Source organism: Panthera onca, chromosome B4 (assembly GCF_046562875.1).
Source record: "Panthera onca isolate mPanOnc1 chromosome B4, mPanOnc1 haplotype 2, whole genome shotgun sequence".
Taxonomy (NCBI): Eukaryota; Metazoa; Chordata; class Mammalia; order Carnivora; family Felidae; genus Panthera; species Panthera onca.
The window spans coordinates 83,648,534-83,661,326 of NC_138345.1; the positions used below are offsets into that span (position 1 = coordinate 83,648,534).

At 43.2% G+C, this 12,793-nt stretch overlaps 1 protein-coding gene across 2 annotated transcripts; it reads left to right on the forward strand.

Moving 5' to 3' along the window:
- The first annotated feature begins 54 nt into the window (after nt 1–54).
- On the forward strand, nt 55–11,955 carry TSFM (Ts translation elongation factor, mitochondrial). Of its 2 annotated transcripts, XM_060657115.2 has the most exons (6): nt 55–178; nt 454–627; nt 1,232–1,360; nt 4,676–4,798; nt 8,961–9,048; nt 11,378–11,955. In XM_060657115.2, the coding sequence occupies exons 1-6, from the start codon at nt 83–85 to the stop codon at nt 11,782–11,784; spliced, it is 1,017 nt and encodes a 338-aa protein (XP_060513098.1). In that variant the 5' UTR covers nt 55–82; the 3' UTR covers nt 11,785–11,955. The 2 variants fall into 2 exon arrangements, with proteins under 2 accessions (XP_060513098.1, XP_078305873.1); XM_078449747.1 differs by lacking the exon at nt 4,676–4,798.
- Nucleotides 11,956–12,793: the final 838 nt, after the last annotated feature.

Genomic DNA, 12,793 nt, shown 5'->3' on the forward strand with positions numbered 1-12,793 from the left:
GCAGGTGGCGCTGCCCTCGCTTGTCGCGTTGAAGTGGAGAAGTTTGGCCCCGCCGCCACGCCGTAGGCCTGTGGCCTCACCGATGAGCCAGCCGCCGGAAGTGTGCTCGGGGGCCAGAGAGATGTCGCTGCTGCGGTCGTTGCGCCTCTGCCTGGTCGCACGGGCCGGGACCTGCCCGGTGAGGGGTCTTGGCCTCGGCACCGTCCCGCTCTCCTTGCACATCTCCCGTGCGCTTGGAACGCACCCTTCCCTTCCTCTGTCCCCCCGTTCGACTCCGTCCCATCCTTCTTCCGACCTCAGTGTTTCTTCGCGGTCCAGTCCCCGGTTGGCTGCCTTTCCCCACCCCCCGGAGCCCCAGTCTCTCCTAAGGTGGCGTCCCTGCTGACGTGCTTTCGGCCTCCCAGTGCTGCTGGCTGCTTCCTGCTTCTCATACCTTTCTTCTCACCCCTGCAGGTGGGGCCCCTTCAGCTTCAGTCGTCTCAGCCCAGGCACACATTTCACACTGGGCCCAGGTTGGCTTCCTCGGCCTCCAGCAAGGAGCTTCTCCTGAAGCTGCGACGAAAAACAGGCTACTCCTTTGTGAACTGCAAGAAAGCTCTGGAGGCTTGTAGCGGGGATCTCAAACAGGTGTGGGGGAGGGGGACGAGGGGAGCGGGGCGGGGTAGTAGGGCCTGACCTCAGTGTCTCAGAGAGGTGCTGCCAGGGAGCAGTAAATCAGACCTGCTGCCCAGTGGCCCGAAACGGCACAGCTCTAGATAGGATTCTGGCTTAAAATGACAACCTCACCCTTTTACTGTGTTTTGGCCCTAGAAGCAATGAGCTCAGGATCCCACGGTTAACAAACCGTATTCCAAGCACGACTGCTGTGCTGTTTCCTGCTGCTTGGAGCCGACAGGGCTTGTGTGGGCTTTGGGAGTCAGACCCACCAGGACTTAAACCGTGATCTTGGACACCTTACTTAGTCTTTCAGAGTTGCATTGTTCTTGTCTGTATAATAAAAATGCTATTGTCTGCTCCATAGGGTTGTTGTGAAGATTAAATTTATCCAGAGCACCAGGCGCTGGTGCTGGTATTTGGCAGTCGGTAGGCTGCCAGTAAATGATAGACTACTTTAGTTTCCGTTATAGGATTAAAGAGAAGCAGAAAGAATCAGGGAACCTGAACATACTGTAGAGCCCCTTTCAGTTCTAAATTCTGTGACTCCGTCATCTGCCCTGTTTTCAATTTATAGGCAGAGAGCTGGCTCCACAAGCAGGCCCAGAAGGAAGGCTGGAGCAGAGCTGCCAAACTCCACGGCAGAAAAACTAAAGAAGGTCTGATTGGGCTACTTCAGGAAGGAAACACAACTGTATTAGTAGAGGTGAGTTGTCCGAATTCCAGAGACCAGGAGCACTTACCTCTTGGGTGTGAAGCTTTGTGGTAGATACTTTGCATTCTTTTTTTATTATTTTATTTTGTTTTGTTTTTCTAATTTACATCCAAGTTAGTTAGCATATAGTGCAACAGGGATTTCAGGAGTAGATTCCTTAATGCCCCTTGCCCACATAGCCCATCCGCCCTCCCATGACCCCTCTAGTAACCCTCTGTTGTTCTCCATATTTAAGAGTCTCTTATGTTTTGTCCCCCTCCCTGTTTTTATATTATTTTTGCTTCCCTTCCCTTGTGTTCATCTGTTCTGTGTCTTAAAGTCCTCGTATGAGTGAAGTCATATGATATTTGTCTTCCTCTGAGTGGCTAATTTCGCTTAGCATAATACCCTCTAGTTCCATCCACGTAGTTGCAAATGGCAAGATTTTGTTCTTTTTGATTGCCGAGTAATACTCCATTGTATATATATACCACATCTTCTTTATCCATTCATCCATCGATGGACATTTGGGCTCTTTCCATAATTTGGTTATTGTCGATAGTGCTGCTATAAACTTGGGGGTGCATGTGTCCCTTTGAAACAGCATACCTGTATCCCTTGGATAAATAGTAGTGCAATTGCTGGGTCGTAGGGTAGTTCTAGTTTTAGTTTTTTGAGGAACCTCCATGCTGTTTTCCAGAGTGGCTGCACTAGCTTGCATTCCCACCAGCAATGCAAAGGAGATCCTCTTTCTCCGCATCCTCACCAACATGTGTTGTTGCCTGAATTTTTAATGTTAGCTATTCTGACAGGTGTGAAATGGTATCTCAGTGTGGTTTTGATTTGTATTTCCCTGATGATGAGTGATGATGTTGAGCATTTTTTCGTGTGTCGGTTGGCCATCTGGATGTCTTCTTTGGAGAAGTGCCTATTCATGTCTTTTGCCCATTTCTTCACTGGATTATTTGTTTTTTAGGTGTTGAGTTTGATAAGTTCTTTATAGATTTTGGATACTAACCCTTTATCTGATACGTTGTTTGCAAATATCTTCTTCCATTCTGTCGGTTGCCTTTTAGTTTTGCTGATTGTTTCCTTTGCTGTGCAGAAGCTTTTTATTTCGATAATGTCCCAGAAGTTCATTTTTGCTTTTGTTTCCCTTGCCTCTGGACATGTGTTGAGTAAAAAGATGCTGCGGCCAAGATCAAAGAGATTTTTGCCTGCTTTCTCCTTGAGGATTTTGATGGCTTCCTGTTTTACATTTAGGTCTTTCATCCATTTTGAGTTTATTTTTGTGTATGGTGTAAGAAAGTGGTCTAGGTTCATTTTTCTGCATGTCGCTGTCCAGTTTTCCCAGCACCATTTGCTGAAGAGACTTTCTTTATTTCATTGGGTATTCCTTCCTGCTTTGTCAAAGATTAGCTTGCCATATGTTTGTGGGTCCATTTCTGGGTTCTCTATTCTGTTCCATTGATCTGAGTGTCTGATTTTGTGCCGGTACCATACTGTATTGATGATTACAGCTTTGTAATGCAGCTTGAAGTCCAGATACTTTGCATTCTTAAATAAGAGATCTAAAAGGTTGCTGGAATTAAACTGTTGTGGGGCACCTGGGTGGCTTAGTCGGTTAAGCATCTGACTCGATTTCAGCTCAGGTCATGATCTCAATGATCTTGTGGGTTCGAGCCCCAAGTCGGGCTCCACACTGACGGAGCAGAGCCTGCTTGAGATTTTCTCTCTCTCCCTCTTTCACTGCCCCTCCCCCACATGCATGTGTGTGCTCTCTCTGTCTTTCGCTCTCTCTCTCTCAAATAAGTAACCTTAAAAGGAAAATAAACTGGTGAGACCACAGTTACTGTGAACTCACATAAGTGTAGAAATGCACAGGTGTGTTGACAATTAAAGGCCCAGCAGTCAAGAATATTATAGATATCCCCCAGTTTTCAAAAGCTTGTGTTACACACCCTGCTTTTACAAAAGACCTATATTTGTACCTGTTTTTGTTTTTTGTTAACCAAAGAAAATCTAAAGAGTACTTTCACTTTTATGAAAAAGGGCAAAAAGTGAGAATAGCATTCAGTGTTGGATTTTCACTGAGCCATTAAAGAGGTAGGGGATACTGTAGCAGTGAGAGTTGCCCCGCCAAACTTCTTCCCCCATGAACTATACTCAGCTTCCAGCCACCACAGCTTTGATCTTTGTGAGCATCTGTGCTTTATGTGCATTTATTTTGTGCATCCATTTCCATATAAATGAATGGTAATTGATTTTTCCGCTTTGTGCCATTTTAGCTTACGAAAGGTTTTATAGGAACACTACTTTTGGATAGTGGGGCAAACTTGTGCTTCTGAATGTGAGTCTCCTGTAGCCTTACACCTTTTCATGGATTGTTTCCTGGAACAGATTTTAAAGCCAGGAATTTATATTAATTAGTTGATGGATAGCAAGTAGCTGTTTTTTTTGTTTGTTTGTTTTTAATGTTCATTTATTTTTGAGAGAGAGAGCATGTGGAGGAGGGGAAGAGAGAGAGGGAGACAGAGGATCAGAAGCAGGCTCTGTACTGACAACAGAAAGCCCGATGTGGGGCTCATACTCACGTGCTATGAGATCATGACCTGAACCAAAGTTGGACACTTAACTGACTGAGCCAACCAGGCGGCCCAAGTAGCTGTTTTAGAGGAGGTTTAGGGGCCTTAATTGGCGAAGAATCAGATGGGGATTAGTATAGAGTGAGAAAAGGAGATAAGCACGCTGACAGCCAAAGTGGTTTGGTGTTGGAGGAGGCTGGAGAATGAGGTGATGAAGGCCTACAGCCACAGGCAAGTAGTGAACTCGTAATGAATCCTTTGGGGACACCATGGAACCATCTTTTGAATGTGTGGGTCATTGCTAATTCACTGGCAGAGCAGGAACCGCTTCATTCAGTTTCTGACTTCAAGCTAGGAGAGGAACTGCAGCTTTAAAATTCTGGGGTCATTAAATGTCCATCGACTGATGAATGGATAAAGAAGATTGTGTGTGTGTGTGTGTGTGTGTGTGTGTGTGTGTGTGTGTGTGTGTACATACATACACACAATGTAATATTACTTGACAATGAAAAAGAATGAAATCTTGCCATTTGCAAGATGCAAATGGAACTGGATGGAACTGGAGGGTATTATGCTGGGTGAAATAAGTCAGAGAAAAAAAATTAAATTCTGGGGTCATTTATTTCTGTCTTCTTGAGCCTGCAGCTTGTTCTACAGTACCTTGGTTTACTCTGCAATCTTAAGGCACTTTGGGAAACCATCAGTGAACAGCTTACACAGCCATATAACTTTGTTCCCACAGGTAAACTGTGAGACAGATTTTGTTTCCAGAAATATAAAATTTCAGCAGTTGGTCCAGCAAGTAGCCCTGGGCACCCTGTTGCATTGTCAGAACCTAAAGGATCAGCTCTCCACATACAGTAAAGTGAGTTGTGGGGACTGTCAACATGCTGGGTTTGCACACACACCCCTTTCTTCGGGTCTTTGCTGTTCTCTTTTTTCAGACGTTCTCATGGGTCCTTTCCTTGCTTCCTGTCCCTGCTTAAATGTTCTCTCTTTGGAGAGGAGTATCGTTCCTCCTGTTGCTCTAGTCCCTTATTTTGCTTCATTTGAGATTTTTTGTTATATACTTACATATTATGTTTTTATTTATTTATATATTGCCTTTCCCAACAGAATGTGAGAACTTGTCTTTTCACTACTGTGTGTCTGGTGAAAGAGGAGTGGGCCCAGCATTTGGTTCGGGCTCATTAAATCTGTGTTGAATGAATGAATGCCAGTGGGGCAGAGTCTGTCAAGTCAGGGGAAGCTTTGTATTCCGAAATCTAGAATGGCCTAGAGAGGATTTCTAAATACAGGTATTGGAGGAGGCACAATTTAGGAGAATAGGCATATTCTTGTCCAAAGAGGATCAGGATGGAATTATATCAGTCTACCTTTGGTTCATCCTTACTATTAAGGCAAAAACAAACCCAACTACTCAAAATAGTTTTTTTATGTTTAGTACCACCTTTTTCCTCCTATCTATCCTTCTCTTGAGAGCTCATAGTAACTGTTAATTGTTACTGGCATTAAATAGTCATTATATGGAAAACCATGTGGTGATTATTGAGTATTGAGTAGATGAGCCACTTGAGCTACAAGTTCTAATTTTTTTTAAAGTGTATTTATTTTTGAGAGGAAGAGAGAGTGTGCACAGGGAAGGGGCAGGGAGAGAGGGACAGAGAGAACCTGAAGCTCACGAACCATGAGATCATGACCTGAGCCGAAACCAAGAGTTGGATGCTTAACTGACTGAGCAACCCAGGTGCCCCCCCCCCTTTTTAATGTTTATTTTTGAGAGTGAGAGCATGAACAGGGGAAGGTGCAGAGAGAGAGGGGAACAGAGGATCTGAAGTGGGCTCTGAGCTGACAGCAGAGAACCTGATGCAGGGCTCAAACTCATGAACCATGAGATCATGACCAGAGCCAAAGTGGGATGCTCAACTGATTGAGCTACCCAGACAACCCATTTTTAACTTTAATTTTGAAAAACATTTGGACTTACAGAAAAGTTGCCAGTGTTTTACAATAAGCTACTTGTATTTTTATGTAGATTCACCATTTATTAACATTTTGACTCATTTGCTTTATCACCTTTTTTTTTTTAAAGCTTATTTATTTGAGTGAGAGAGAGTGCACGCACAAGGGAGGAGCAGAGAGAGAGGAGAGAGAGAATCTCAAGCAGGCTCCATGCTGTCAGAGCAGAATCACAAATCATGAGATCATGACCTGAGCCAAAATCAAGAGTCAGACACTCAACCAACTGAGCCACCCAGGCGCCCTGCTTTATTACTCTTTATATACATCTTATTATTATTATGACTATTTTATTTGATTTTATTTTTAAATTTTTTTTTTTTTCAACGTTTTTAATTTATTTTTGGGACAGAGAGAGACAGAGCATGAACGGGGGAGGAGCAGAGAGAGAGGGAGACACAGAATCGGAAACAGGCTCCAGGCACCGAGCCATCAGCCCAGAGCCCGACGCGGGGCTCGAACTCACAGACCGCGAGATCGTAACCTGGCTGAAGTCGGACGCTTAACCGACTGCGCCACCCAGGCGCCCCAAAAGATTTTATTTTTAAATAATCTCCACATCCACGGCGGGTCTTGAACTTACAACCCCAAGATCAAGAGTTAACATGCTCTTCTGACTGAGCCAGCCAGGTGCCCCCATTGACATTTTTGAAGGGTTTAGGACAGTACTGCAGAATAATCTTCAGTTTGGGTTTGTCTGATGTTTCTTCATAGAGTATAGATTTTTAGCATGAATATTAAATGCTTATTTATTTTTGAGAGAGAGAGAGACACAGAACGTGAGTGGGAAAGGGGCAGAGAGAGAGAGAGACATAGAATCCGAAGCAGGCTTCAGGCTCTGAGCTGTCAGCACAGAGCCCGATGCAGGGCTTGAACTCACAAACTCTGAGATCACAAACTGAGCCCAAGTCGGACACTTAACTGACTGAGCCACCCAGGTGCCCCTTGGCATGAATATTTAATAAGTTATCCTGAATTTTTCTCAGAATATCATATCAGGAAGCATGTAATGACTGTTGGTCCCATTATTGATGTTAATTTTGATCTCTTCTTGGTTAGGGTGTAAAGTTATTCTGTTCCTCTTTGTAATTAACAAGTAATCTGTGTGGGAGATTCTTTGAGACTATGTAAATGTCCAGTTCCCCAAAAAACTTACCTGAAAGTATTAGCATCCACTGACTCTTGTCAGGGTCAGTTATTTAATTTATTAAAAAAAATTGTTTTTAATGTTTTTATTTTATCTTTTTTTGAGAGAGAGTGTGAATGGGGGAGGGGCAGAGAGAGAGGGAGACACAGAATCTGAAGCAGGCTCCAGGCTCCAAGCTGTCAGCACAGAGCCCGACGTGGGGCTCAAACCCACGAACCGTGAGATCATGACCTGAGCAGAAGTCGGACATTTAACTGACTGAGCCGCCCATGCGCCCCATGTCAGGGTCGTTTATTACTATGATAGTTGCATAATGGTTATATTTTTAACTCTTACAGCTTCTTTTACATGTATTAGTTTTATCAGTTGGCATTCTACCGTAAGAAAGACTTCTCCCTATGTTTAGTGATTTACTTAGTACTAGCATCAATGCATGTATTATTTTATACAATATGTCGTAATTCATTATATGATCCATTATTTAGTTTGATGCTCAAATTATCCCTGGATTTGGCCAGTGCAAGCTGGCTGTACTGACCGTTTGAATATGTGCTCATTATTTTCTGAATATTTCCTTACTTTGTGGCATAACAAGATACTTTGGGCCTATGTCATACTTTCCTTGCCCCACCCGTGGAATTGGCCACTTCTCCAAGGAGTCCTGATCCTTTTTAATGGGGAAGTAGTTTTTAGAAACCAAGATCTGGTCATTACATATGCTTATTTCGACTGAGATGTCATTGCTGCTATGCTCTTTCAGCAGACAGATCCAGGAAGAGAGAGAGAGAGAGAGAGTATGTGTGGGTCTGTGTGTGTCCATGTGTATCCTAATCCTCCATCACAGGGTTCTTCCTTTCCTTCCCCCATTCTATATTTGTATCTTTCTTCTCTCACAGTTAGTACACTTGGCTCTTAGCAACTTCAGTATGTTTACTTGTTTACCCATTGGTATAATACACACTAAATTGCTTTAGAGTTTCTATACCTGACCGCTGCAAATAACAAACCTATTAAGGAGTTCAAGATTTCTTTGATCTTCTTTTTTTTGTCTTTACACTTATGTGGTCAAAGGACTATTCTGAAAGTTACTTGGATTAGTTTTTTTTCCCCTTTATGTGAAGTTACGTTACTCATTTGAAATATAGTTAGTCTTATGTTTCTGTTTAGTCAGTTTCGGTTTTACCTAAGAATTCTCTTTAATCTAATTTTGTTTGCAAATATGTAAAACATTCACAAGATTCTGAAAGTTAAAACTGTAATGCACACACACAGATCTCTCGCTACTTCTCTCCTTTGTACCATATTCTTGTCCACTCCTGTAGATAACCAGTTTCATCGGTTTTTGGTTTTCCTTTACCTTTTTTTGCAAAACTCAGCATATTTCTATAAATACTACTTTCTTACACAAATGGTGGTATACTATACTTGTGCTCTTTTTAATTGCTTTTTTCGCTTAATACTGTATCCTGGAAATAATCCATAGCAGCCTTTGCAGATCTTTCTTTCCTTTTTCCTTTCTCCCAGCAGCATGGTTTTCCACTATGTGGCCGTGCCATGGTTTATTCAACCAGTCTTTGAGCTTTAATGTTTTATGATTGTTTGAAAATACTGTTCTTGGTATCTAGGAAATTACAATTTAAAAAGTTAGGCCAGAGGATGGGATTGGGATGGAATTGGGGCTGGTGCGGTGATAGAATAAAATATTTATAAAAATGGAACTGTTACATCTTTGGCTTATTGAAAACATTCATTTGTACGTAGTTGTCTTAAATCATTTTTTGAGAAATACGCTATTTTTGCCTAGACTCTTGATCATTTAAATAGGACAGAACTGATTCATTCATTTTCTTTATGCGCTAAGGGCTTCTTGAATTCCTCCGAGCTCTCTGAACTTCCCGCTGGGCCTGAGACCGAAGGCTCTCTCAAGGATCAGCTAGCCTTAGCAATTGGTAAGTATTTGTAAGCATTGTGGGAGCTGGAAGTTGAGAACTGGATCTCATGGTATCTTTGGTATTCTCCACACCCAGATCAAGAATCACAAACTCATGTGCCTACATGGGTCAGATGCTATGAATGTGGGAAGTGGGTCGTGTTGTGTGTTAGATACTAGTGAGCTGTAGGCTCCCTGAAAAGCTCACGCTCTGCTGAACGAGACCATTACCAAGCCCCAGCCGTTTGTTACCTCGGGGTCCCAGTGTGGTCAGAATTTTTAAATTCCTTTAAAAGAATTTAGCTTTGTATGCAAAAATTTTAGTTTTTTGGCTATTTGCTGCTAATCACAATCATTTTCGGCACTGCAGGCCTCACTTTACTGACCAAACTAATAAGCATGTCTTCAGGCAGGGATGGCCTTTGGCACCTTCCAGTTGACTACTTCTCTCTCTACACTGTGGGAGAAACAGTACATCAGAAGTCATCTCACCTTCTTTATGGAGGGATCCAGGAATATTTTGGGGTGTCGTGTGTAGGAATTTCATCTCTTTTTTAGAACAATCTGATCCTGAATTTGTGAAGGTACGTTCTCTCAGAACCCACTGGCTGCAGGAACCACATCTGGGTCATTGTGCCAGAACGGGTGGGGATTTTGCTTTCTTTCTACATGTCCTTGATGGAAGCAGGGAAGTAGGGATGGGGTTGAGCTTGCTGGGAATTTACTACTCATCCGACGTTTCCAGTCAAGACATCAATTCTTTTTATCAGGTTATCTTGAAGTATGTATAATTCAGTGAGTCATAGATGAGAAACCAGGCAGACAGCTGTGAATGAGACTTATTAAGAAATTCTGGAAGAACTGGGTGTTTTAGCCATGTCAATTTCTGAGAATTAACTATTGTTTGGATGCTTTGAGTAGTTTTTTTTTGTTTTTTGTTTTTTTTTTTTTAATGTTTATTTTTGAGAGAGAGCATGAGCAGGGCTGGGACAGAGAGAGAGGGAGACACAGAATCTGAAGCAGGCTCCAGGCTCTGAGCTGTCAGCACAGATGTGGGGCTCGAACTCACAACCATGAGATCATGACCTGAGCTGAAGTTGGACACTTAACCAACCGAGCCACCCAGGCGCTCTGAGATGCTTTGAGTAGTTTTAAGATTTATTTTGATTTCTGGATACTCCCCCGTTGAAGACTCTTAGATAGAACTATGGCTAATGGAGGGATATATACCCAGATCCCTTTGGGGTCTTCTGCTCCTTCCTGCCTTTTAGTTTATTTGAATTTCTGTTAGAGACAGGGAAAACTGGAATCATGTTTATTTGTTTTTTTTTGTTAATAAGTTTTTTAAAAGTTTTTTTTTTATTTTGAGAGAGACGGGTGGGGGAGGGGCAGAAAGAGAGAGAGAGAGAGAGAGGGAGAAAGAGAATCCCAAGCAGGCTCCATGCTGCCAGCGCAGAGCCTGACGTGGGGCTCAAACTCACGAACTGTGAAACCATGACCTGAGCTGAAACCAGGAGTTGGATGCTTAACCAACTGAACAATCCGGATGCCCCATTTTTGGTTCTTAAAAACAACTCTGAAAATGTTGCCTTTTTGTTTCTGATGGGAGGAAGTTGAAACTATCTGATGACTTGGGGTTTTGGATTTTCTGGGGCTTTTAGAGTTGTGGACTTTTTCCTGATACAGTGGACGATGATGAAGAGTTGTCTGTGTCAGTTAACGGTGATTTTCGGAAGGGATGGTAACTTGGGGAGGAAGAAAACTCTTACTTGCTTTGGACTGAGATGTGGGTTTTACTTCCAGCTCTGCTGTGTGACCTTGGGCGGGTAGCTTGAGGTCTCTAAGCCTAAGTTTAAGGTAGTAACAATAGCCCGCATTTGAGTGTCACTGCGTGCTAGATACTGTAGTTATGTGCTTTTACATGTGTTTCTTTGTGTATTTCTCCTAAGAACCTTCCTTTCCGGTTATCTTAAGCAGTGTCCTCTCCATCTTACAGAGGAGGAAACCAAGGCTTGATAAATTAGTAAATGGGGTTATGTCCTTAAGTGGTTGCCTAAGGTCATATAGCTGGTAAGAGGCAGAACTGTGTGACACCCTAGCCTGTGTTTTTAAATCCCAGGGTGGCACATAGTTGGTGCTCCATAAAGGTGTTCTCTATTTCTCCCACCCCCACCCACCTACACACCTTTTCCTCTTTCAACTGCAGATGGTATCTTTCCATCTTAAAGCATTTCCACAGTATGCGTGCAGAGGACTGTCTTCCAGACTTGACCATCTCTATCCATATTTTGGTACTACCACAGTCATTATCTCCTGGAAGTGTGTTATCTGCTTTTGCTTTCTTATAGGGAAACTGGGAGAAAACATGACCCTTAAACGAGCTGCATGGGTGAAGGTGCCAGCTGGGTTCTATGTTGGCTCTTATGTCCACGGAGCAATGCACAGCCCCTCGCCCCACAACCTGGTGCTGGGGAAGTACGGGGCCCTGGTCATCTGCGAGACATCTGAGCAGAGAGCAAACCTCGAAGACCTTGGCCGCCGCCTCGGGCAGCATGTGGTGGGCATGGCCCCTCTCTCTGTCGGTTCTTTGGATGATGAGCCTGGGGGAGAGGCGGAAACCAAGATGTTGTCTCAGCCATACTTGCTGGATCCCTCCATCACATTGGGACAGTACGTGCAGCCTCAAGGGGTGTCTGTAGTAGACTTTGTGCGGTTTGAATGTGGAGAAGGTGAAGAGGCAGCAGAAGCTGAATAGGTTCCAGAGACTTGGCCCGGGAGGAAATGCTTATTCTTAGCTCCGGACATCGTTATGAAGAGAAGTTATTTCCTGAGCGTCTTCAAACCCAGAATTTGTTTTTCATTTGCATTTATAATGAAGCGATAAACTCAAAGGGTAAAGTTATTAAATAAAATTATATAATAATGAGAGTAGAATCTTTTCCTTGTTTGCATAATGCTGACTTTAGCTTTTCTGTCCTTACTTGTGGGAAGTTGTAGAAAACAACAGGTGGGCTTTATTGAGGTGACCGACAGTGTCTGCGGGGACAGGCAGGTGTAGTCATGCTGCTGCTCCCCCCAGCGTTATCCCTAAAATGTCTGACTCAGTTTCTCTTACTGCTTCTGTGACCTGGGACTCTTGTTCTGCTTTAGACTGTGCTTCTATCCTGGAACTTCCCCAGTTACATTACTTCTGCCACATGGATTCCTGGGGAATTGTTGACTCAAACTTGTAGTTGTCTGGAAAATGTGGTTCATTTTGTTGATGTCTGTAGTGTGCTTTGAAGGCTGTCTGCAGTGGTATACATGCTGGGCTGGCCTCATTACTAAAATCAGTACCACATGGCTCTATTTGTCTTTTGGATAATGGGAGTGTAGATGGGTGGGGACGGAGGTTTCCTGGACAGCTGGAAGGCAGATTTTGGCATTCTTGTGCCAGAAACAGGACGTACAGTGGTCCAGTTATCCCGAGAACTCACTCAGCAGTGCCTCTTTATACCCAAGGGCTGAGACATTTCTCCCAACATAACAAAATAATCACCGTAAGAGGCAAACCCCAAATACTGAAAAGAACTATTTTCTCATACAGATATCTTTACTTGAAAAGTTAAAAATCTCTGGCACATACAGATCTGGGCATTTGGATTTTGACTTGGGGTATATATGCAAATAACTTCGGTGATTGGTGGGTTAAACTGATTTCGGAAATACGGATCTTAAAATTTATTTATTTTAAAGTTTACTTATTAGAGCACGCACAAGCGAGG

Coding starts and splice junctions, on each gene's coding strand:
- TSFM (XM_060657115.2), top strand. CDS start 83: ATGAGCCAGCCGCCGGAAGTGTGCTCGGGGGCCAGAGAGATGTCGCTG. Junction 179..453: donor CACGGGCCGGGACCTGCCCG/GTGAGGGGTCTT, acceptor TCACCCCTGCAG/GTGGGGCCCCTTCAGCTTCA. Junction 4,799..8,960: donor AGCTCTCCACATACAGTAAA/GTGAGTTGTGGG, acceptor TTATGCGCTAAG/GGCTTCTTGAATTCCTCCGA.